At 33.4% G+C, this 25,998-nt stretch overlaps 1 protein-coding gene across 3 annotated transcripts in view; it reads right to left on the bottom strand.

The window, feature by feature from the left end:
* Positions 1-485: 485 nt before the first annotated feature.
* KIF14 (kinesin family member 14) overlaps positions 486-25,998 on the bottom strand; it is a 61,257-nt gene continuing 35,744 nt past the window's right edge. For all 3 annotated transcript variants that reach the window (XM_074222311.1, XM_074222313.1, XM_074222312.1), the window contains exons 21-30: positions 24,888-25,026; positions 24,298-24,398; positions 20,187-20,281; positions 17,013-17,237; positions 16,618-16,796; positions 12,923-13,081; positions 11,555-11,683; positions 7,328-7,402; positions 4,705-4,843; positions 486-2,804 (exon numbers count right to left, since the gene is read on the bottom strand). In XM_074222311.1, coding sequence (XP_074078412.1) covers positions 2,413-2,804; positions 4,705-4,843; positions 7,328-7,402; positions 11,555-11,683; positions 12,923-13,081; positions 16,618-16,796; positions 17,013-17,237; positions 20,187-20,281; positions 24,298-24,398; positions 24,888-25,026 — 1,633 coding nt within the window. In that variant the 3' untranslated portion in view covers positions 486-2,412. The remainder of the gene's footprint in view (positions 2,805-4,704; positions 4,844-7,327; positions 7,403-11,554; positions 11,684-12,922; positions 13,082-16,617; positions 16,797-17,012; positions 17,238-20,186; positions 20,282-24,297; positions 24,399-24,887; positions 25,027-25,998) is intronic.

The raw sequence follows: 25,998 nt of genomic DNA on the forward strand, positions 1-25,998 counted from the left end.
TCTTTCCCAAACTCTTTTTTTTAAAGTTATTTAAGGTAGTGGGGTTAAGTGACTTGCCTAAGGTCATACAGCTAGGCAATTATTAAGTATCTGAGGCCGGATTTGAACTCAGGTCCTCCTGACTCCAGGGTCCACCCACTTCACCACCTAGCTGCCCCCTTTCCCAAACTCTTGAGCCACTAGTGCCTTCCCCTTTAAAGCTTCCTTCCACCTAACTCTCTCTATATATACCATTTAAACATATGGTATCTTTCCCATTAGAATTTATATATATAATTAGAAAAGTTAATGTTTATTATAGCAAAATAATCAAAATGATTTTCAATCATGATTTGGGAAAATTATTAAGTGGACATTAATAAAATAGAAAGACTGAATATAGTGATATTTTTGATCCAGACAAGTTTTATTAATAGCATTTTTGTTATAATATTTTACAGTTACATACATGATTCTGAACAGTAAAATATATGTTTCAAGACCCATTCAATATAGGGACATTTATTTGAAAATATAAATACAAACAAAAGATTTACAAAGACTTTAAAAAATTCTGATACCTGTAGAATTGAGTTTAAAGAAGAGAAGGTAAAGACTAAAATAATGAACATGAAGATGAAACCTGTCTTAGAGAGGACATATGAAATAGTAATTACTATACTGATATTTTAAAAGGCACACCAAATGTGTGCTACTTCTATGCAAAATTAAAGCATGCATAAATATCCAGACTTCTGAAAAATGAGATTGTAATACAAAGCAGTTATAAAAAATATCATGTTGAGTTTCAGGAAAAAAATACAATTAAAATACAACAAAGCCAATTCAATTTGGCACATAATGAAAATAACATCCAGATCATGTAATGAAAAAGGTATAATGACAGAAACTCACTGGAAATTTCTCCATTAATAAAGCAATTATCAGACAGATGCATTAATTTCTATTAGACAAATAATGTGCTCTAGTAGTATTTAAAGGGGGAAAAAACAGCAAAATGCTTGTGTTGTTTAAAAGAATTTACTTTCTAGGAATTGTTCAATGTCAAGAAAATGGAATCTTCAGTTCAACCACAAAGAATCACAAATTACTCACATTTCTCAAGCAATTCAAAGACACCTAATTTTATCTTTTATATGAAGTCCTACCAGTTAAATAACCTTCTTGTTCCTGTGCCCATGTCTAAAGGGCTTCATCCAAATACAAATTCTTTTAAATCCATAAGGAAACAATTGTGCCATCAGTGAAAAGGCCCACCTTTGATTCCCAAGGTTCTTTCAGTAGCAGGCTCAGATTCTGGCATCAGGATGCAATTTTTAATTAGGTATGATTTACTAAAAAGGAGAGAAAACGTCCCTCCTATTATAATGTAGATTTGGCTATTAGTGGGAAAGGTGATTTCTTCTAAGTCACTGTTCAAGGAAACAAAGACTCATTTGACATCGTCCTCTAGGATAAGAAAATGAAACTCAAAACTAATTATAAATACTGATGATTTAAAGAACTGAATACAGCTTCTTAATTTTTCAGAAAATGGTATCTGGAATTTTACTTCTGGCCTTAGAGCTACTTAAGAGAAGTGTAAGATGATGAGAAATTAAGATAAGGGGATCTTTCACTGCAAAGACACACCATTTTAAAAGCAAATATGACAGAAAATTTTTTCTTATTGTTGCTTAAACACTACAACACTAGTAAGGGCTAGGAAGAAATCATTAGGATATAATGAGGTGAGAACATAAACTACAACTAAGGAAAAATAGAAAAACTATACTTCTGCCATTCTATTAAAAAATGATGTAAGCTCTCAAGAATAATAATAGATACAATGCAATTTTATTGCTGGATCTAAGTTCTCATTGGCAATCCCCTTAAAAAGACATGTTCCTGTTACTATTCAGGTTTTCACAAACCCGTCTTAATTGAAAAGATCTACATACACATTTCAACAACTGTCCATATTTTTCACCTTTAGGGAACCATTAAATATAGATAATGAACCAGTGACTGGGTATTTGGATTAATCACTAGTATTAAAATCTCAAATTCCTAACAATCAAATGATTATAAAAAGATGTCAAAATCATGACCACGCATTTGGGATTGGATTCTCCATTTCATTTTGTCACAAATATTTAGGGATTTTGTTTATTATATTCCAAGTACTCACAACTATCTAAGTGCTTGTTTAATAGGGTACCTTCAATGTGCCTGCTGATTTACCATCGGGAGAAAATTATTAAGTGGCTTTGCAGGTGTCACATACATACATTTATTTCTTTTAAAAAAAGACCCAGTAATATTTTACTTTTGTATAGTAAACATTTTCTTCATTAACTACATTAACAAAGTAGTTTATCAAGTTTCCTTTTTCAATCTTGGATAGTCACAAATATATACACACATAAGAGTTTATACCCACTGAATAATCCTGGGTGAAAGTTCCCTTGTGCAAAGAGCAGAGGATTCAGTCTGGAGTTTATAGACATGTTTTGGTACGTCTTGACTCCCAGTGGATTCACCTTCTACGAGTTTATGTTTTTCCTCATCCTTACTATTTTGTTTAGATATTTTCTTGGGTTTTAACAAGTCAACTTTTTCTTCAGATTCAAAATCCAAGAGGAGTGATTTGGCTAGAGATTGTAATTTCCTGGTAGCTACATCAGATGGTCTATCATCAGGGGTTTTTGGTGAATCAGAAAGTGATGTAAACAGACTGACATAATCATTAAAATGCCTGGCCAAGTTGCAAATACTTTCAACACAATTCTTGAGTACAACAACATCACTGGAGGATCCCAATCCTATACATGAAAAAAAAAAACCTAATCAATTCTTAATTTTTCTAGGCATTTCTAATTTTTGCATAATAGCATTTTTCTTAGGTCAAACCTATCGTGAATACATCAAAGCATTTAAAACTGATAGGAAGGAATAGTTCTTGTTATTAGTTTTATTAGTTAGCAAAAAATGATTTATTAATTAGCAGATACTATTATAAATTTTTGTCTTTGTAATACAAGCCACTCCACATCCACCTTTAATTACATGGACTTTTATTATCTGAGTAGAAATCATTATGTCATAACTAATACCCAAATTTAGTTCAAAGTATAGCTTATGCTTAAGCTGAACACCAAAGGCAGAAAGGAGGACACCTCTCACTTCTAGGTGTCAGGCTGAGTATGAGGAGAATAATGGCAAATAAATCTGGGAACATAAACTAGACCATATCATGGATGAGGAGCTTGTATTTTATCCTATAGACCAGTCATATCAAACTCAAACAGTACTGAGAGTCACTAAACTGAACCTAAGGAACCCTGAAAGCACACACTGACTTAGAACTCTATATATTAACATTATCTACATTTGATTACATTTTTATTTATTTTACTATTTCCCAATTGTAATCTGTAAGCCAGTTCTAGAGACAGTAGTCAATACCATGGGCTGTATGTGAGGCTGGGGGTGGGCGGGAAACATGTCTGCTTCAGATGTTAGAAAACCGCTGAAAAAGTCAAAGTCTGAACTGGTAAGACAACTTGAGTAAGGAAAAGGAGGTAGACCTGTAGTGGAGCTGGCAACTGACTGGATATGGAAGATGAGGGGAAAAGAAGAATCAAAGAAAATATTAAGGTCAGGAGATTAGGTGACTGGAAGGATACTATTAGTTCCATCAATAGAAATAGGGAAGTTGTGAGGAAGGTTAGGTTCTAGAGAGAAATTGAGTTGTTTTTGGACATTTTGAATTTGAGGTACTAGTGGGACTTCCAGGGAGACATGTCTACTTAATAGTTGCATGACTACATGCATACATTTGTGATTCATCTGCAAAGAAATAAAATTTGAACTTTTGAGAGTATATCTTAAAGGGAGAAACTGTAAGCTTAAGAATTGAGTTTTGGGAGAAAGTTCAAGAAGTGAAGGAGGCTTTTAAAATAGAAGAGGCAAAACGAAAACAGTTAAGATAGGTAGGAAAAAACAAGGAAAGCAGTGTCACAGAAGTCAACTGAAAAGAGGCAGGAATGGGGGCGGCTAGGTGGCGCAGTAGATAGAGCACCAGCCCTGGAGTCAGGAGTACCTGAGTTCAAATGCGACCTCAGACACTTAATAATTATCTAGCTGTGTGTGGCCTTGGGCAAGCCACTTAACCCCATTGCCTGGCAAAAACTTTAAAAAAAAAAAGAGGCAGGAAAATGAGTTGTCAATGGCATTGAATGCTGCCAAAAAGTCAAGCAGGAAGAAAACTGGAAAAAAAAAAGCCCAGCAGATTTAGCATTTTAAGAATCTACTAATGAGCTTTAGAAACAACTTTGGTAAAATGGTAGAATAAAAGGCCAGAGTGCAATGAGTTGAGGAAAGAATGCATAGTAAGGAAGTGGAGGTCACACTTTTCCCTTTTTTTCCAGGAATGAAGGGAGGGACAAAAGCTTGAAGATATTGTAGAACTAAATCCAGGTTTTTTTGAAGATAAGGGAGATGAGTAGCAGGTGCTAAATAAATTAAATGGAATTTAATTTGAAGTGGAAATGTGTATCAATTACTATTAGGTCAATTATGTCAGTAACTACACTTGAATTTAAAGTGGATGAAGAAGATAAGCCAGTTAGCTACTATTTAAAGTTCTAATGAAAGTGGAAGACAAGTGTGCTCAGACTAAGATGTTTTGATAAAACAATGAATCTCATTTGGGATAAATACCTTTCAATGCAGAAATAACAATTTGACTAATTTGCTTTAAGCAATGCTCCAACTTCAAGAATTCTGCAGCAAGATTAATTAGCTTCTTCACATCTTGATATACCAACTCTTCTTCTTTAATGTGAGTTCTAAAATCCTTCTGTGTTTATAAAGCAAAGTTTATTTAAAATATGCAGTAGAATCACAAAGCAGTACAACTTTATCAGAATGACTTTTGGGGCGGCTAGGTGGCGTAGTGGATAGAGCACCAATCCTAGAGTCAGGAGTACCGGGGTTCAAATCTGGTCTCAGACACTTAATAATTACCTAGCTGTGTGGCCTTGGGCAAACCACTTAACCCCATTTGCCTTACAAAAAAAAAAAAAAAAAAAGAATGACTTTCAATGGCTATATGCTCATCCTTAAATTTGAAATCAAATTTTGCAACAACATTGAATGTTAAGAAATATCAAGATAAAATTATAAAACTAGTTCTTCAAATGAAATAAAGAAGTCCTCATAAAATTTAAATTAAGCTCTTTATTATGTAACAATTAAGTTTAATGAAAAAAGGAGCAGGAATGGTGGCAGAATGCAGAGGAAGGATATCTGACCTGGCCAGGAAAATCTTTATTATTACAAGATAACGTTTATTAGGCTCCTATTAAACCACTCTTAATTAATTGAGGTTTTATGATCTTTATAAACATTTAATAAATAACAGATTAATTTAATATAAACTTCTATGTACATTCATAGAGAAATACAATATTGGAGCTAGAGGGGAGCTTTCAGATCAATCAATCCAATTGCATTATTTGACAGAGAAGAAAAAAGAGGTCCAGAGAAGATTAGTTATTTAACTGGGAGGTAGATGCTATTATTATCCATTTTGTAGATGAGGAAATCGAGGCAGACAGAAATGAAGTAACTTGTCCAGGGTCACAGAGCTAGTCAGTATCTGAGTTTGTATTTGAACTCAGGTCTTTCTGAAATTGGACCCACTGCTCTATGCACTTAGTCACCCACTGCCTGGTAGGAAGTAAAATTGTTCACTCCTTGTCTTTCATTTTTGAAGATCAATGACATCTGAAAAGTGACGCCATGACTTACAAGTAAAATAGGGCTGTACAAAATTAGCAATTTCACTCCCTCCTCTAGAGCCATTTGGGTCCAGGGGCCAGGTATGGTTCAGGACAACTGGAGATGGCCCTAGATTCTGAAGGAGACCTTGGCCTTTTAAGCGAGGGTCTTTAATAGGTCTTACTTTGACTGAGGCAATGTTCATTCAGTGAAATACTTAAGTACTTAAAGGTAAAAGAATTACAGAAGATTCAGCTATTAAATCAATAACTGGTGCAACATCAAACCAGTGACAAACCCAGCAATAAAAAGAACGAATGATCTGGGAGCAAATTCTAGAAACTTAAAAATCCAACCAACATTAAAAATGATATGACATTTAAAAAGCCTTTTGAAAGTTTATAAAAGCAGATTCTTCAAATATGAAGAACTATTATAAGTGAAGCTACTTATTCTTGTACTAAAAAATGAGTCCAAGTGAAAAATAAGTTTAGCTGCATGATGGGAATCAGATTTACATTTTCTGGACCATAGGATGAAGGCTCTTGCTTCCAAGAACAAGGAGGTACTTTGATCTGTGCTCACACCCAAGTCTTAAAGTCTCTTTCCTTTCCAAAAAGTACCCATAGTAGATAATACGCCTATCTTAATAGTTTACAATCCTATTTTTTATCACTGCTTTTATGTCCTATGGCTTTAAGGAACAGTAATTCTTTTAAACCCTTTATTTTTTCAAGTTGCTTTCAACAAATTAAATTTTATAAATATAGCATATATGTTTTTCTTAAATACATATTCTGATGGCATATGTAAATCCTATTAATATTATGTGTTTTTTAAAATATCGAGTGTCTATAATCTCCTTATTAATACATCACTCCACAATCACTATAATAATTTAATGCCTACTCATTTATGGTCTCTTTATATACATATTTTAGTCAAAATTTCCTTTTTTATCTAATAATTTCTGTGTAAGAAAAAACTAATAATAACTAATGATAATAAATTTATAAATTGATTTGGTTACTTCTTTATGTGTGCATAAATACATTGGGGGAGGGGAGGGGAAGGAAGAGAGGTATTTACTCTCCAGAGAGGGAGGCTAGCTTAACAAGTATTCTAAAGGAGTCAGTCAATATAAGCTAGGGATTCAAAATAGGGTTGTGGGGGGGGGGGGGGGGGAAGTAATTATAGAAATTAATTTATAAATTTAAAACACTTTATATGGATATATAATTATACTATTCAAAAATGTGAAATCAGTTATTCAGTTTCCTCATCTTTAAAACCAAAACAATATTCATTATGCATTTGTTGTGAGGCTCAAATTCTCTGGTGCCTGACTTAGAGTAAATACTTAATAAAGCCTTACTAATTAAAGCACTATAAATAGGTAGGAAATTCTTATCCTTGTTTGAGATCCCTTCTAGATACATGTTATGTATTTAAAACGGTTGAACCGAAATAATTCAGAAGGTTAAAAATACTATGCTTTAATTAAATAAAAAAGAAAATCAGCAGAATTATAGTATTTAATGAGAAAAATGTGAATTCTTACCTTTTTCCAAGCAGCAATAGCATTTTCAAAGACTTCATTCAATGCCACAGCATTAATTTTCATCTTTTCTGTAATCTATAAAGAAATTGTAGCATTTAGCTATAGAAATAATAAAATACTCATAATCCCGGATTCTTTACCTGGGAGGATGTGATATTGGTGTGATAAAAATACAACAAAATCTACTAGCCAGGGAATCAGGCCATCTCAGTTCTAGTCCTAGTTCTCACACAGTGACCTTGCATAAAATATCTCATTTTTCCTGGGCTTCAGTAATCTCAAACCACATAAACAATAAATTAGGCTAAATAATTGGTATTTAGCTCCAACAGAAAAGGATCCCTGTAGGCTGCATATTGACTTAGAAAACCACAAAATAACATTATTTGTTTTGTATTTAATCTGCTTCCCTCTCTACTCAAGTCAGTGGCCCAAGAATTTGACACCTCTGGACTTGATGATCTCCAAAGCCTTTTCCAACTCTAAAACTCTTATTATTTTATCATTTTATTCTAGATCATCTAGTTCAGATCTTGCCTCTAGACAACACACAACTAGGTAAGAAAAATAGTTGACTGAACAGGACTAATACTGTTACAACAATTGGTGTAAGACAAATCACTACATAATGGAAATGCTTCCAATTCTCAATATAACGGGCCATTTATTCTGATTCATATTCAATATGATGTTCATGCTTTGGTGATTAATAGTTCTAGGATGTCTGTATGGAGTACTCTCTACTTTGATGCAGTCCATATTTCTATGTATTGTCTCTTATCCATGTAATTCTTTTCTACATTTTTCACTAAATCTTCCATAAAAGATTCTCTCAAAATACTTGAAACCTTCTTCCTCTGGTTCTTTAATATCTTGGGGAAACCAATATAAATATTGACTTTAAGTATCTACTCAACTTTTAACTTCTATTATGTGTCCTTTACTAATTATAAACATGATCAAAATTAGAAATTGTAATGCAAAGAGGCAAATTTGAATTCCTAGACATCAGTAAGATTTGATGGAATGGAACTCATGACTAAAATATGACTGGAAGGGTTTACCCTATTCAAAAGGGAAAAAATAGAAAAAGAAGAGGTAGACTATAGAAACAATATATAGTAAGCAATTATTCTCTTAGAAAACTAAAGAACAGGAGAAGGAAATATGCTGAAAATAGGTAAAAGAGGCCATTCTTTGCTTCATTTCTTTTCTAACCTAGCCTTAATTATTGAACGCACACTGACTTCCCAATGACAAGGTCCTCTACAGGAATGAAGGACAAACCTAGCTTTAACTGTTACAGTCAAATTGGGAGTTTAAAATCTAATTTAAAAAGGTCAAGGTCCCCAGCGCATCCAGTCTAGTATCTTTGCCAAGAAAGCCCCAAATGGGTGGGGTATGAGAAGATGGACACAACTGAGAAATGACTGAACAACAAAAAGACTGTAGAGATGAATGGGAATCATTTGCATAGATATGGGAATAGAAAAGTTGAGGAAAAAGAGAGAATTGAAGAGAGAAGTGAGTTTGGAGAGGTAGCACAAGGTTGATAAAATTAGAGTGTGTGATATACATGATTATCCAGCAAGAAGAATGAGTGGTAATCAGACAAGTTGGAGAAGAACTCAAGAGACCAAGAGTATCATAAAAATTCAGAGAGGAAGGAGAAGGTAGTCCAATAATATCAAATTGTGCAGAGAAATCAAGAAGGATGAGAACTGAGAAAACACCATCTGATGTAGCAATTAAGAGATCATTGGTATAGGGGCAGCTAGGTGGTACAGTGGATAGAGTACTGGCCCTGGAGTCAGGAGGACCTGAGTTCAAATTCAGCCTCAGACACTTAATAATTACCCTAGCTATGTGACTTAACAGCAAGTCTCTTAACTCTACTGGACTTAAAAAATTAAAAAGAGAGAGATCACTGATAACATTTGGAGAGCAGTTTTAGCTCAGTGATAAAGACAAAAGACAGAATTCAAAAGATTAAAAAATGATTGAGAAGAAAATGAAGACAGTGGATACAGATAGCTTTTCCTAGGAATTTAGCTGTGAAATGGAGATTTATAGGACATTAGTTGAATATCTGGTAGGGTCATATTAAGATTTTTTTAAGGATGAGGAACACTCTGACATGTTTGTAGGCAGCAGGGAACCAATACAAAAAGAGAGATTGAAGGTAAGAAGGACAAGAGGAGATAACTGTCTTTCTGTAGGAAGGAAATGGGGTCAGGTTTCATGGAGAAGGGTTGGTTTTGTTGGTTTGTTGGTTGGTTTGTTGAAGAAAAGGAGAGAGACTAGAGCATCTCTTCAACTCAATAAATTCCAGTGGCTTCTGATTGCTTCTAGGACCAAATAAAAAAAATTTCTTAATGCTAATGCCTTCCTTACATTAATTATCTCCTATTTATTCTGCATAGAGCTTGCTTCATATTTTTTAGATACTTATTTGTAAGCTTTCTAGACCATTAGATATAAGCTCCTAGAGGGCAGAGACTATCTTGCTTTCTTTTGTATCCCCAGAGTTTAACACAGTGTCTGGCCTACAATAGACACTTAATGAATTAATGAAGTAGATAATGGGGGATAAAGTCAATGGGTTTTGAAAGGTAGAATAGGAAAAAAGAGGGAGCCTGAAATGTAGAGGAAGGTCTCCAAGTTGTTGGACAGATCCTCTAGGAAGATCTATGGAAAGATAAGGACAATAATCACACAGGATAAAATACAGATTAGTTGCAATCTGTATTAATGGAAGGAGTATAAACATTTATGAGCTCACATGTCTGATAAGTATAAGGAACTTGTTAAAATGTTATAGTTATTATATAACAATCAAATAGAAACAAAATGAATTTATCAATACTGCTGGATAATAAAAAACACTGAAAGGTCACTTTTTCTAGAAATGTAGAAACAAAATATTTATGTCATTTACTTCATTTGAATATATTTTATCTGTGCCAAACATATGAAAATCACTTTTCACTAAAAGTCCTATTCTAAAATTTCATTATAGTGTAGCTATGACCTTATAGTCTCAAAGATTGTAGAATAATGGGCACAAGTGAGACAGATGTGGAATATGAACCCAGTAATGAACCATGTGGCTCTGCCTAAGGTTTAGCTTAGATAAAACAAAAGTTATAAACCATAGGAAGCTTCAAGATAGGATTTTATTTGGAGAATGATCTATTAAGATAGAACAAAAAAGCTGTGCCTGTTGAATTTGCTGATTTATTCATGAGTTGAGATACTAAGCTAATCTTTAAAAATGAAGTTTCTAAAAAAAAGGAAATGCTATACTAATTACATTTATTTAAAAAACATATATACACACACATATTTATTGTTCAATTAATTAACAAATATCTATATAATAAGTTATTCAGATAAACTTGTCTCAAGGTTCAATAAAGGCATGGTCCCCATAATATGACAAGTGAAGAGTTAACAAGGGAGTGGCTATTTGAATACCCTGAGTTCTGACACTTCTGAGCCAGGATGATTTTAAACAGACTCAAAAAAAAAAAAATGAAAGTATTAGGATGTCTCACTGAAATCTGCCATCCCCAGATCTGGCTTCTATTTTCCTGATTGTTCCTGCCTACATGATCAGTTCATAATATGTTACTAGGATAGTATAATTACTTTTGTTACAGTACTACCACACTAGCATATTTTTTTAAAACTGCTTAAAATCATCTCTATCTATTCCACATGGGATCCTGAGATGGTTGATGAGGTGCTTTTCGGATCAGATAAAAGTAAAAAACAAAACACCAACAGGGAGCAGCCACAAAGTGGACGCTAGGTGGCGCTGCTCCGCATCACGAAGAAGGGTCATCACAGCCCTCAGCAGCATGATCACAGAAAGGAAGAGGGAGAGCTCTCACCCAAGAGGTGATCACTAAGATCATGTTTGGGAAAAAGTGCAGGAACTCTACCATTAATCAGTCTCTTCTGCCCACATTTCTAAAGGACTAAAATTCAATTTTGGGATTTCAGCCAATTCTTTCTTAACCCAAATGGCCCACAGGCTGCTTCCTAAGGGCCTGCACCAGTACACTGTTGCTACCACCATCTTGGTCCCTGCTGGTCTGCAGCTGAGGGTCAAATTTTCCTAGTGTAGACTTACAAAAATCAAGAACAGTCTATAGAGGATACTCCCCCTAATTTGACTTTTATTACAATTTTATAAACAGAAAAGATTTTCTTCCATCTTACCTTATTTTGTGGACATTGTCCTAAGAGTTCCAGTTCTTGTTGAAGCTGCCTCATTTTTTCTAGTCCAGAATCCAAAAGAATGTTCATGCCAGATCTCACTCCATCACAAATGGCATTTATGAAATTCTCCTAAAATTTATTCATAAAAAAATCAAATACTGTTTGGAGTTTTTTCAATTATCACAGAAGAATTTCACTGGAATTTACAGATATTTTTTTAGGCCCATAAAGTATTTTATAATCATTAGGTAGGTAAAGATAAAACAATTAAGCCAAAGTATGACAAATGAACAGCATCCTACAATATTCATAATTAGGAAATTCTTGATTGAGTTTAATTTGTATGTCTATTGAAAATATTTATTGGTTTAAATAGCTTTATGTTTTAATGACATAGCAATACAATAAAAACCATTAAATCTGCATTCCTGCTTAAAGCTACCTTATATCAATTCAAACATATTTGTAAAAATTCAACCAGTATTTTTTGAGATGGGAAAGGGGGAAGAACCTGAAATTCAATTGATTTGGGGAAATTCAAATATGGAAACTCCTCCACTACCCTGCTGAACAGCAACTCATCAGAAACTTAGGGTTGGTTGAGAATTGCCTATTGTCCTAAGATCATTATCCATGATTACAGATATATCAAAGAAAGTCTTTCTGACTCCAAAGTTGATTCTTACTATTATTTACTAATGACTAATGATTTAAATTAAAATAGAAGGTAGAATATTTTCTTCAAAAAAAGATTAATCTTTTTGAGAAGTAATTTAGTACCAATTTTCTAATTGTTTCTAATATAAAATTTATTAAGTCCTCAAAAAGGCAACAATTCTGACTGCCTTAAAAAAGATAAAATCACACTAAAACATAAAAATAATGAATAACAGGTTTATAGTTTATAAAAAGAAAAATTTAGGATTACTCAAAACGGTTTAGATTTCAATAGTTTTTAATTTACATAAAATTAACAAGGACCTAATTTTCCACTATAATGCTATATTTAAATGAAATAAATAACCAAAGTAAAGAAATACTATACAATACTAACATCTTGATACTATAAATGATTTTTCATTTAATAACTGGCTACTCTTGATTACATTCCTGAAAGTAGATCATGAAAGCTAACCAGGGTACAGAGCTAAAATGACTTTCAAAATCATCCAGTGAATTAATAGTTAAACATGATTTTAACAAAGATTTTAAAATGTTTTAAAGTCTTATAGCTAAACTTTAGTAATTTATGTATCATATCTTTCCAAGAAAAGTAAAAAGAATTTGCCATCAACAAAACTTATTACAGTAATAACTCTCTTAAATTCCCCCACATATTTGTTTTAAAAAGAATATAATCTACTTTACCTGAAGATTCATCAGTTCATCCTCACTATTTTCTGAAAGATGAAATTTGGCTCCTTTAAGAACTGCTAACTGTCCCACATAATTTAATGCCTGTAACATGGTTTCGATAATTTTCTTCTGAACTTCATTTACCATTGAAGAAATATCTGAACAACAACCCTGAAACATTAAAATACGTCAGCTTGTTAGATTCTGAAAACTAGAGATGAGAAAGCAGTGACAAGAAAATTTGAGAAAAATTAAGTTGACAGACAATGGTACAATAATCATTTGTTGTTCCTCACCATTTGTTTCAGTCACATCTGACTCTTCATGATTTCATTTGGGGTTTTCTTGGCAAAGATACTGGAGTGTTTTGTCATTTCCTTCTCCAGCTTATTTTACAGATGAGGAAACTAAGGCAAACAGGGTTAAGTAACTTGTCCAGGATCACATAGCTAATAAGGATCTGAAATCAAATTTAAACTCAAGCCTTCCTAACTCTAGGCTTGGCAATCTAGTCACTGTGCCACCTAATCACCTAGCTAAGTTCATAGACCTTAGAACAAAGTTCAGGTCTTAAAAAACTACAAATGTGCATAGAATTTTATAATATGAATTTTCTTTGGTTAAAAAAAATCAACTTAATGTTAGTTCCCTGTTTTTATATTTTTAATAATAAATATATAAAAGATAACATGAAGAAATGAGTAGATGACTTGCTTAGGAGTTAGGAAGATCTGGGTTCAAGTTCTACTTATGCCACACACTGACTGTGTGATTGGGTAAGTCACTTAACAAACCTGTTTGCATCAGTTTTCTTTTTTCTTTTTTTTTTGTTACACATCAAGTTTTCTCAATCATAAAATGGTGAACACCAAGATAATGAACTGTTATGCAAAATTGAGCTAACTGTCCTTGTGCCAAAGTCAATCCCTTTCCCAGCAGGTACACCTTCCTCCCAGGGCTACTTGTGAGGATTAGATGAGATCATATTTGTAAAATGTTTAGAACAGTGTTTAAGTACAAAGTAATGTTTATTAAATGTTTATTCTAATTACACTCATTTAACCTATCAAAGCTCCAGACAACTCTCTAAGACTATACTTTGTCAAACAATTGCTAATCTTGACTGGTACAAGGCAATCCTCATTGGGAGCCCTATCATAGGTCTATAAAAAATAAAATGAAAATAAACTAGGTTCCTAGAGATTACAGTTTAAAAGACAATTCATTACACAACTGAGAAAATCTTTGTGTATGATATTGTGGAAATACCAGACAGAGAGCAAATAGTTAAATTTTGTGCTGACTTTGTGAATCCTGAGAAATTATGATATAGAAACACTGTCTTGTAACATCCTGAGAACCTGCCCTCTGAACCAGACCCTGAATTGATAACAGCTACTTTGGGTATCCTATGGCCTTCTAACTAGCTAGGACACCTGGAACCCACTGGGAGATACTAAAAGGACAGGGAGATAGAGGCTTGAACACTGAGATAAAGAACTGTTACCAAAAATAAGCAAATTGTCCTTTTGCCAAAGCCTTTTCCCATCAACTGCACCAAGCCCTGTGTCCTCATATAAGCCATAGTGTTTGTCCTTGATGGTTGCTTATCCCCTCAGGATATTCTGATTGCTGTCACCTTGCAACTGTGGAGTAAAGCTTCAATGTCCCTTATAACATCATGTACACCTATAATTACATAGCTAAATGTATACACTTCACTCAAGTCCTCTTCTAATGGCCCCTCATGATAAGAAGGTGAGGTTGAGTTCTTGAGGCTACATTCTCAAAGGAAATTACAGTAAAAAAGAAGCTCTGCAAGGTTTTGCCAGACTGGACAGGATTCAACTAGAGCCTAATGACAAACTATGTCACTGCTTCTTAAGGATAAGCCTAGTTGAGTTCAGAGGGGCTCATCACCAGGTTGGCAGAAGAACTCAAAAATTTTCAACTACTATAATTCTCAGTTTTCACAATTCATAGAATTATGACCTCTATAAGTTAAAAAAAATTTTTACTTTGGTTCAGACCTGATTTCATTAGTATAGGTAAACTGCCTAATCCCATCCAGGTCTGCTTCCCAACTTCTAATGTTGCCACCATGGCAGCAGGGGGGAGAAAGTGTTGATTGTCCAAAGTCTCAGATCCAGTATGGGCAAAATGGGCATCTGAAACCAGATTCCTATCCACTGTCAGGATGGCTCTCTCCACACACAAAGAACACAATTACAGCTTTCTATAGGTAATTCTATATATATACAAATATACACATTTATACACACACACATATATAAGGCATGTGTTCTGTTGATACTGTCAGAGCATCCTAACAACAATAACAATAACAGTTCTCCATATCTGACACTGATTTCATCTGCTAACACTCCTCAAGGGTTTAAAGCAAATACTTCCTTTAGAATGCTATCTCAGAACCCCAGCCATGACTTCTTTTGCAGCCAATCAGTAGAATATGAAATACAAATATGAATATGAATATGAAATCAGAATATGAAATCCAAATGGGTGGACTATACTAACCACTATACTACACTATGAACAACCAAAGGATAAAAATTGTATTGCACTATGCAGTAGGGAAAGGCACTTGTATTTGAGGGTATGGGATCGCTCTTTGGAAGATCCTCTAGTCTACGTCCATTCCACATGGGAAGCATGAGGTTGCAAAGGAGCTACTCTTGGGCCCAGGTAGAGAGCAGGGAGAGCCCTGCTTCTCTCCTGGGCTCCTTGTGTCCTGTGTCACAGGGGCCCTCATTCTAACTCCTGTTCTTTACCCATACTGGAGCTCATACATACATATTACAAGCAAAACTGGCACTTGTCTACTTACTATTAAATACTCATAGCTCACCTTTAACAAGTCAAAGCACAAATACATAATACTTTTGCTATATCTAAAAAAGAATCTAGGTGCCTACATACTAATTGTGCTAATTATTTTTTTGCATAGAATTTAACTCAAAAACAGTCCTATTATATTGGCTAGCCTTTAAAGAAAGGCTCTTCCAATAAAGCAAAGCTACACATAATAATTTTTCATAAAGTTTTAAAGACTATGGAATCTTATTTGTAAATAAATAAATCATGAAAAACAAAAACACAAATAAACAAATTTACAATAATTATTTAAATTTTTTATACATCAAATATGGTAAAATACACAAATCAGATTTTAATTTATATCTAACAAAATGATTTCCAAACCATACGGCAATGGACCACTATTTCAAGAAATATTCAGTACAACAAAATTCAAGTACAATATTAATTTGAAACGTCCCTTAGAGTTGGACATAATGGAATCCAACCAGCAATAAATGCTTGTTCAATGCTGAAGATGGAATCTAGGATTTGTCCTACTGTTTTAGAACTGCTTTTAAATCAAGAAGTCTACATTATATATAAAGCTGCCCCAAGTTAATATTTCCATAGTTCCCACAAGTTTAAGGAAACTTTGTAAAGTGCTAGAAGAAGAGAACAAAAAAAAAATCTTTGATGTCACTTTTAGCCATTTCAAGTACTAAAACAGAGGAGAATTCATTGATTAGAACATGAGTCAGCCCTTTTTACTTAAATTCTTTTTGAGATCAAATTGTTTAAGTCCCCTAAGAAGAGAGTTTCTAAAATATCTGTAAGTCAAAATTTCAAAGACAGTTCGAGGGCAAGGGACTTATTGAGTTGGAACTTACCTGCAAAAACAATTGTAAGTACCCTCCTAATTTTTTAACCTCGTGTGTCAAATCATCATCAGGTCTTGAAGTAGACTGGGGAAAATCATCAAGCCAATGTCTGGTTAAAACAACAAGCTGTTCAAAAGCAGATGTCATTTGTATACATAATGACTGGATTACTCGATCAGTAGAAAAAACTACAAAAAAGTAGAACATTGATCAATCTCCTAATAAAATAAAATTTTACTTTGAATACATTTTAATATGTGTATCTATTCAATGTCAATATTGTATGTCATAATCAAATGACATTGTATGTTAATATTGTATGTCAATAATCAATATGACAAGCAATAATTCAAATTAGGCAAATATATAGAAAGTAATTGTTAAAAAGTTGAGATGGCACTCACAGTTATCTTGACTTTCTTCATCTTGTTGTTCATAAGCTTTGTAAATGGCAGCCATACATGAATGAATTTTAAGAAAACTTGTAATCAAGCTATCTGCCACAGTCTTTTCCTCATCAACACTTTGACTAAGTAAGTCTAATGCTGAACCAATCAATTCCTTGCAAATTCCAGGCAAGAAAGATTCTGCTGAGTTTGAATAAATGCTGTCTGATTTCTCCATTAAACCTATATAAATGGAAAATAAGGAAGAGAAAAAAAGATAGCTGTAGTACCCATGGTTAGTCTGAAACAAATCTACCCTTGAAAGAAATAATCTAAGTAAATTACAGAACCAATCCAATATACTTTTTTTTTTATGTTTTTGCAAGGCAAATGGAGTTAAGTGGCTTGCCCAAGGCCACACAGCTAGGTAATTATTAAATGTCTGAGACCGGATTTAAACCCAGGTACTCCTGACTCCAGGTCCAGTGCTTTATCCACTGCGCCACCTAGCTGCCCCCCAATATACTTTTTATTATTACTATGTAACCTCCTTATTCTTTTTTTAAGTTAAAGGTAAAATCACTAATATTACACACTGGAAAAATCAATTACAATAAATACATTTACTTGTAATAATAGATTAAATTCCTCTACAGCATAGATTATCAAAATTGATATTTTCAAAAGAAGACAAAAGGAAATCATAATCAAATGGAATTAGGGAGTTGATTTTATTTACCCAACTTCATTGTCATCCTATCATGTAATATTCATAAAAATTGCAATCTAGGCATCAATACAAGATGCTGCAGTCCAAATTAACATACATTTTGATATAGAGGGACATCAATTCAAAGGCTAGCACATGGAGGGTAGTGAAAAATGTTTGAGAATGTCTCAGATTTGAGCAATTAAGGAGGCCAAAGTCTTATAGAATACTCAAAAGCCTCATATTGATATGGAATGAATACTTTCCTCCATGAAAATAGGCAGACATTCACAGATAATTTTATGCTGTGGACCATAGTCCACATCATTACAGCTGACTGAAAAGTAGAAAGAATACAAAACCCCACCATTTACAAATTTTCCCCATTTGCTACTATATTACTAAAATGCTCTGAAATGAAAATTAATAATGTTTATTGACTTTTTTTAAAAAGCTTTTCATTCAGTACAGCATTAACAATCTTAGAGCATGTACTCCAACAAGGAATACTACATGTTCATATTAAGTTCATTCAAGATTCCTTGACAAAGCAACTATAAAAGATAATAGATTATAAATATTGAGTAAGAATTAAAACAAGGAAGTACATGATTGCCAAAGATGTTTGCAACTGACACTGAGGATGTATACAACTGTTAAACAGAAGAGAGATTCCCTGTAGGTGGTGCTGATGATATTTTTCTGATTCCATCAAAGTCTAGAATCTTATGGGGAAGAGTCTCATGAATGAATATTTAGAGATTGGCCCAACAATCTATATAAGAAAAACTCAAATGATAAAAAATATTTATTATCCAGATTATGACATATAGATAAATGTTCAGCCATTGACTTAGTAAATGTTAGTTTTTTGGGGTTTTTTTTAATGTTTTTGCAAGGCAATGGGGTTAAGTGGCTTGCCCAAGGCCACACAGCTAGATAATTATTAAGTGTCTGGGGCCGGATTTGAACTCAGGTACTCTGGACTCCAGGGCTGGTGCTCTATCAACTGCACCACCTAGCCGCCCCTAAATGTTAGTTTTTTAGTGTATATGTATATGTGCATTTGTCACCCCTTCTTCCCCCACCCCACATATACAGAAGATAATGTAAGTGGGACTCAGAAATGAACAGAAGGAAGTATGAGATGGGTTTGTTGTTGCATTTGGCAAATTAGTGAGTGTTTATTCATCCCAGTTGCTGCTCAGTGAAAAGAATCATTTTTCCAAAATAAATATTTTTTCCAGAAGTACCATGGGTGTAATTAGGCTAAAGCCAATTTCTAGTGATGCCCTATGTAAAAGAAGTATTATCACAGATATCACAAGGAAATCTATGATTGCAAAGAAAGTATATCAGTCATTTAATCTGAGTAAAGGTTAGAAGATGAAAAACTCCAGTGTTCCACTGGCATCATCAAAAAGTAAAAAGGCCTAGGACTGGAGAAAGTCACCAAAACACTGGTGAAATGAAATGAAATTTAAATTTAAATTTAAATTAAAAAGACCTGAATGGGTAGAAATCTGCACCAATGGAAGGAAGGGCCACATCAAAGAAAACAGAGATACATTTTCTATTAAAGTATTTTCTGGTTAAGGAGGCAAGGAAATATTTAATATAGTTTAGGTATATTTCCATAAAAAAGTTGTAATTTGAAAAAAATTGTCAGGCTTGTAACAGTAAGAAATAACTTTATTTAAGACATAACTTTATTTCCTGATAATGATGATAATTTTCATTTATTATTAAATTATATTATTAATTTAAATTTATTAATCACATAGGGTAATACTGTAGATATACAAGCTTTTACAGAGTAAGCAGGTATATATTACACAAATTTTATGCAATCTAAGAATAAATGCAGAAATGAAATAAGCTAACCAAATTGCCCATTTAGTTTCCCTTACAATACTTTACAGAAAGAAATAGTAATGTGTTTAAGGATTTTACAAACATTTTAGAATCTGCTTTAACTTGTATTTAATAGGATTAGACCTGCATTTTCTTCGTGCTTTTTTTTTATTTATTTAAAATAATGGGGTTAAATGGCTTGCCTAAGGTTACACAGCTAGGTTATTATTAAGTGTCTGAGGAGGGATATGAACTCATGTTCTCCCAACTCCAGAGCCAGTACTCTATCTTTTGCACCACCTAACTGCCCCCTTATTCATTCTTTTAACCTTATTGTGATTCCAAGTATGTTTAATTACTCTATAAATAATGGTAACTATTTTTCTTTTACCTTTCTTAGAACAACTATTATATATTTTAATTATACACACACACAAATTTTTAAAATTTTATTTCATTTGATTCCCTTTACCAAACCACATGAGCAGGTTATCAAATTCTGGCACAAATTTTTTTTTTTAGACTAATACATTTACAATCTATAAAACATTTACAATTTTTTCCCTACATGTTACTATATTACTAAAATGCTCTGAAATGAAAATTAACAAATCTGGTAGAAAAAATACCTGATGAATGTGAAGAATTCAGATTCTGAACTGGATGTATTTTTATATCTTGTAAACATCCAGAAATTCTCCTATTCTTCATCAAACTCCTGCTCCTACAAAAAAAGAATGGAGGTGAAGAGTTATATTACATAATATACTCTTATGAAGCATTACCTTTTCCAAATGAAGTTGGAAATCTGATTTTATCAAATATCCATTAAGAAAAAAAAATTTTCAATACTTAATTCTAGTTTATCTATACTAATGAAAGGGAGAAGTAAATAAGCTTAAAATAACCAATAACTGCCTAAATCTTTATGTTGGCTCTGCATGACCTGCTAAATTCTTAGAGGAAAAAGTATTTTAAACTGAGTATCTCTACTTTTAAGCTACTTGCTTCTTATAAACTGGTTTGTGACCCTTTCTGTCTACTGAAATGGCAATGAAAGTTCAAGGAGCTCATAGCTACTCTAGGACTATTTTCCCTTGACTAGACTTCTTTGCTCACAGTTTTTGATTAGAGACAATGATGTAAGAGAAGAGATCATGTGACCCTGAGAGATGGACCTGGTCTTTGGCCTTTTGGGTTTGTTTTCTTCCATTTTAATTAAAGAGATTAGAGCCTCCAATCTTAAGGCTGAATTTTTGAAACCCTATAGCAGAGGAGGGAGAGTAGCTCTTATGTGCTATTTAAGTTTTATTTTCATGGTTATGAATTGGAAAACAAAAAAAAAATAAAGTCTTATTAGAAGAATCCAAATGTATTTTATGTCCTGGGACTTCTAAATTAGGTGATTTTGTTTGGTAGAACAACTTTGAACATTTTGATAACTTAAAAACACCATATTTGTAAGAATAGTAAGAATAAACTGATTTAGGGTCTTAACCCTTATCTATGAAGTTACACATCATCCATGAAGCTTTAGCCTTGTACCAATACTTATAAGTGAACTGCAAACTTGAAGAATATTGGCATATCATGGAAACACTAACAGACTCTTAATGACAGCACTGCTACCTGTGATTCTGTTCTTCAATAAAGCGGTCTGCTTCACCTGACTGTAAATTTGATATGTACTGTTGACAGTTAAGATTTTGATTTTTTTTTCCTATTTCTTCCAATGTAGGATAATAGATTGAAATATGCTAAAAACTATAAAACTCTTTAACAGTTTACAAAGAAATATTTAAATTTAACTACTTTGCATTTGGGCAAGTCAATTCATATGTCTATGGGCCTCTTGTTTCCATCTTTATAAAATTAAGCTCTTTGATTTTTTTTTAATATATATTTACTTTTTTTTTTATTTTTGCAAGGCAAATGAGGTTAAGTGGCTTGCCCAAGGCCACACAGCTAGGTAATTATCAAGTGTCTGAGACCAGATTTGAGCCCAGGTACTCCTGATTCCAGGGCCGGTGCTTTATCCACTGCGCCACCTAGCTGCCCCAAGCTCTTTGATTTTTAAAGTTTCTTCCATTTATGACTGATTTTTTGTTTAGATAAAAAAGTAAAGTATGGTCCTATCAACTCTCTGAAGGACAGTTAATGGCAGTATGAATATTTCAAAGCAATAGGCAAAGGAAAATGCTGACTGTCTTTTCCTCCAATATATTGCTTAGAATATGAGATAATTTAGATATGAGTTAAAATACTGAGTGAACTCTGTTAACTAATTCTCAAAAGAAGAATTAAAATATTAACAATATAGCAAAAGGATGAATATTGAAAACTATCTTTGCACATAAATGGAATAAAAATGAGAAAAATATTAACAGTTATAAAAACACTAAATTCACTAATAGTAAGAGAAATGCAAATCAAATAAAGTAGAGTGGCCAAAATGATAAAAGAAGAGAATAATCAATGTTGGAGGGGTTATGGAAAGCCAGGGACACATACATTTTGAGCTGTGAACTAGATCAACTATTCTGGCAAATAATTTGGAACTATACTAAGGAAGAATATTAAATGTCCATTTAGCTTTCATTTAGAAATTTCACCACTAGTCTTTTGATCCAAAGGTCAAAAATAAAGTATAATACAATGCAAAATAGGAGTATTTTTTGAAATAGTGAAGAACTGGAAACAAAATAGATGTCTATCAACTGGGGAAAGGATACAAAAATTGTGATGCATTAATGTAATACAATATTAGTGCCCCCTAATAAATTATGAATATCATCCTTCAAGACTGAATAAGCCTTGGTACTCATACCTTATCAGTGTCCTCTGTCCCTCTGATTAGGGGGTGAAACCATGAGTCCCTCCAATCTCCAGTTAAGGAAGGGTTCCAGAATAGCAATAGCCCCCACCCCTTTTCAGCCTCCTTTTGTGTGTTACTTTCTTTGGAAACTCCTTAAGGAGGCCAGAGACTATCTTTCTTTTTCCTACTTGTATCACCAAAGCTGAACAAAATGCCTGGCAAATAGCAGGCACTGTTGATTGGTTAATAAAATTGAAGAAAAATAAATTAAGTAGAAACAGACTGACAATAGACACAGTAACTACAATATGAATGGAAATAACAGCAACAACAAAATTGAAACTAAAGGGAGGATGATGACAAAACCTGACTTCAAAATAAAACTGAATTGTCTCTCCTTCACAGAGGTACGGGACCATGGAAGAAGAACCCTGTATTTACTGAGAACTTGAATATTGTATTGGTTAACTCTCCTGAGTTGCTTTCTATTTTATTCATTCTTATAAGAAAGTATAAGAAAGATGGGGGAGGGATACCATGGGAAATAACAGCAACATGTAAAAACAAGATCAACAAAAAGAAAACACAGCTGAGGCTTCCAAATGCTAGGGACATCAAAAGGAACCGCAAAATTACAATTTCAGATGGTGTTGGAAAAAAACACTTTGAATAAACCTACTTATTTGTCTTAAAGCAGAGATCTTAATCTTCTCCTCTGCAGAAGCCCTTTACAGAATGAATTTTCCAGGGGCCATGAAGGGCTTCCAAACTCTCTTTCATGATCATTCTTATGATAATAACACTTATTTAGAAGATAATTAGCTTAATTCAGAGGGGTCTATATACATGAAATAAAAGTTGATATTGGGTACCTGACTGGTAAGGAGTTTGCAACTACAGAATCTTAAGAGTTCAAAAGGATCTTAAAGATAAGATCAATTCTAAGAACATCTAGGACATTTGGTCAGTCAGTCTTTGCCTGAAGACCTCTACCTCTACCTTCACTGCCTCCAGAGGCAGCCTGGGACATATTTTAGACAGTTCTAATTGCTAAGATACTTGCCCTTATATCAAGACTAACTCTGCATATCTGCAACTCCCACTGAATGTTTCTAGTTCTATCCTCTTGGGCACCAAAGAATAAATTTAATCTCTCTTCCACATGACAGCTTGAATTATACCAGAACTTATTAGATTTTTTTCTGTATCACCTCAGGCAGGGAATTGTGCTTTATAAACGGGCCCAGTTGATAGAAATAATTTTTCTTTGAAAATTTTTTCACATTGCTTTTAAATTCTCCTATGGTTTAGTTACCAAGAAACATTTCTATCTATTTGGAACTTTTCCCCTTATTTTAGGACATGTTCTATTTATCACCCAGATTTATAGTTTTTAGAGTACTCATATTATTTAGAAAGCATTTAAGACTCTATAACTTACAATATAATATCACAGAGATGCTAAGTTCTGGAGGAAACTGAACTTAAAATAATAAGTATGGTTAATCTTTTATACTAAAACTAGATTTATGTGAGGGCATATAACTTCATAAAAGTAATGAAATACTATATTTTTGTGTTTTCTTTCAACCAGAATGACAATCAATTTCCTATTTAAAATTATGGTAATTTGGGGCGACTAGGTGGCTTAGTGGATAAAAGCACCGGCCTTCGAGTCAGGAGTACCTGGGTTCAAATCTGGTCTCAGACACTTAATAATTACCTAGCTGTGTGGCCTTGGGCAAGCCATTTAAACCCCATTTGCCTTGGAAAAAACCTAAAAAAAAAAAAAACTAAAACTAAAATTACTATAATTTGATCAGTTTTAGAATATTCCTCATGAAATAGTTTGTTAAAAAAAGAAAAAAGTTCCTTTAAAGCAAAGGAATGCTCTGTGCATATGGGGGGAAAAATGAAATATTTACCTCCTTCTAGAAAATGAAGAGACTGTTGCATTTGCTAAATCAGGTTCCCATTCATCTTCTGGATCATAAAAGATATCTTCACCTTTAATACTACTATTATTCTGAGAAAAAAAATTATTCTGATTAGTTTATTTCCCTTAACATTCCTCCTGATCTTTTCCAAAGCATTTTTCCCATTTTCTGGTCATCATCTTCATTCTCTTATCATTGGAGATGCTAAGTTTTTGCCTTATCTCATCTGGGCCAGCTTCCACCTAACTTCCTGACTGTCTTTACACTGGGACACTACTCTACATCCTCATGCCCCTTTCTCTGTCATCCTCCCCAACTAGACTGCTAGGTCCTAACAGGTCATGCCTTAATAGCTCATATTTGTATCACCAATGGGACAAAGTGCTTAATTAATCTAATTCCATCCATCCATCCATCTCTTAATCAAAATTCTAATCCTATAAAACATGTTGTTTGTGGTTTTTGAAATTTTTATGAGTTTTATAGTAAGGAAAATTAGACTTAGTATTTTTCTCCTTTTGAAGTATAAGATAACTAAAAAATTGAGATTAAACTTTTCTCTAAAGAAAATTTCATACCTCATAGAGTTCTTTCATTGCTGCAAGTTTAGATTCAAACTTTTCCAGGCTCCAGAAAGTTGAGATTCCCAGTTGAACATTACGAACCTGTACCTGAACAGAAGGTTCAATACTATTTCCTTTGCTTAATATTTCATGCCTGAATGGGGAAAAGTAATTTAAAAAAACCTTTAAAAAACATAATAATTTAGGAAACATTTTCTTAACTATAATGGGACAATAAAAATTCAGACAAAAACTATTTCCGTAATTAAACATTTGTATAACAGCAAAAAAAAAACCTTAATGTGAATTATATAAAAAAAGTCTGCAATGCTGCACAAATTACTGATTCAAAAAACATCTCATCCTACTTAAATTATAAGATATGAATTAATCTTTTAGATTCATTCTTAAATACTCTGATCCTGTCAATTTGAAAGTTTCTTCCAGCACTAGTGATTGCAACCCATCAAAGCACCTCTTGTCCATGTCCACCCACAATTCCATCTAAACGATTCACCCAACCTGAATCCTTACTTTCTCTTGACATCCTGACAGAATTAATGGAATGCTATTTACCTGTCAACACTTGTCTTCACCTACATGAGGAGCCTGTCTTTTTTCTTTTTTTTGCAAGGCAGTGAGGTTAAGTGGCTTGCCCAAGGACACATAGCTAAGTAATTATTAAGTGTCTGAGGCAGGATTTGAACCCAGGTACTCCTGACTCCAGGGCTGGTGCTCTATCCACTGCGCCACCTAATCGCCCTCCCGTCATTTTTATTATTGTACTTTTCTTTATTGACATCCTTTGCTCCTGTTCAACTCAAAGACCCTCATAGATTATATGTTGAAATCTGCTCATACTAACCATGGGACTTCCCTTCTTTTATGAGTCAATATATCTATTTTGAAAACAATTATTCTTTAAAACCTTTTTTTTAATCAACATTTAACATTTTTATTTCACATTGATTTCTGGATGGATGCCTCTTTTCTTCTCTATCTAGGGATTGCCCATAACAGAGCTGTAAAAAGGAGTTCAGGTGGCAGCTAGGTGGCACAGTAGATAGAGCACGGGTCCTAGAGTCAGGAGTACCTGAGCTCAAATCCAGCCTCAGACACTTAATAA

Source organism: Macrotis lagotis, chromosome 2, assembly GCF_037893015.1.
Source record: "Macrotis lagotis isolate mMagLag1 chromosome 2, bilby.v1.9.chrom.fasta, whole genome shotgun sequence".
Taxonomy (NCBI): Eukaryota; Metazoa; Chordata; class Mammalia; order Peramelemorphia; family Peramelidae; genus Macrotis; species Macrotis lagotis.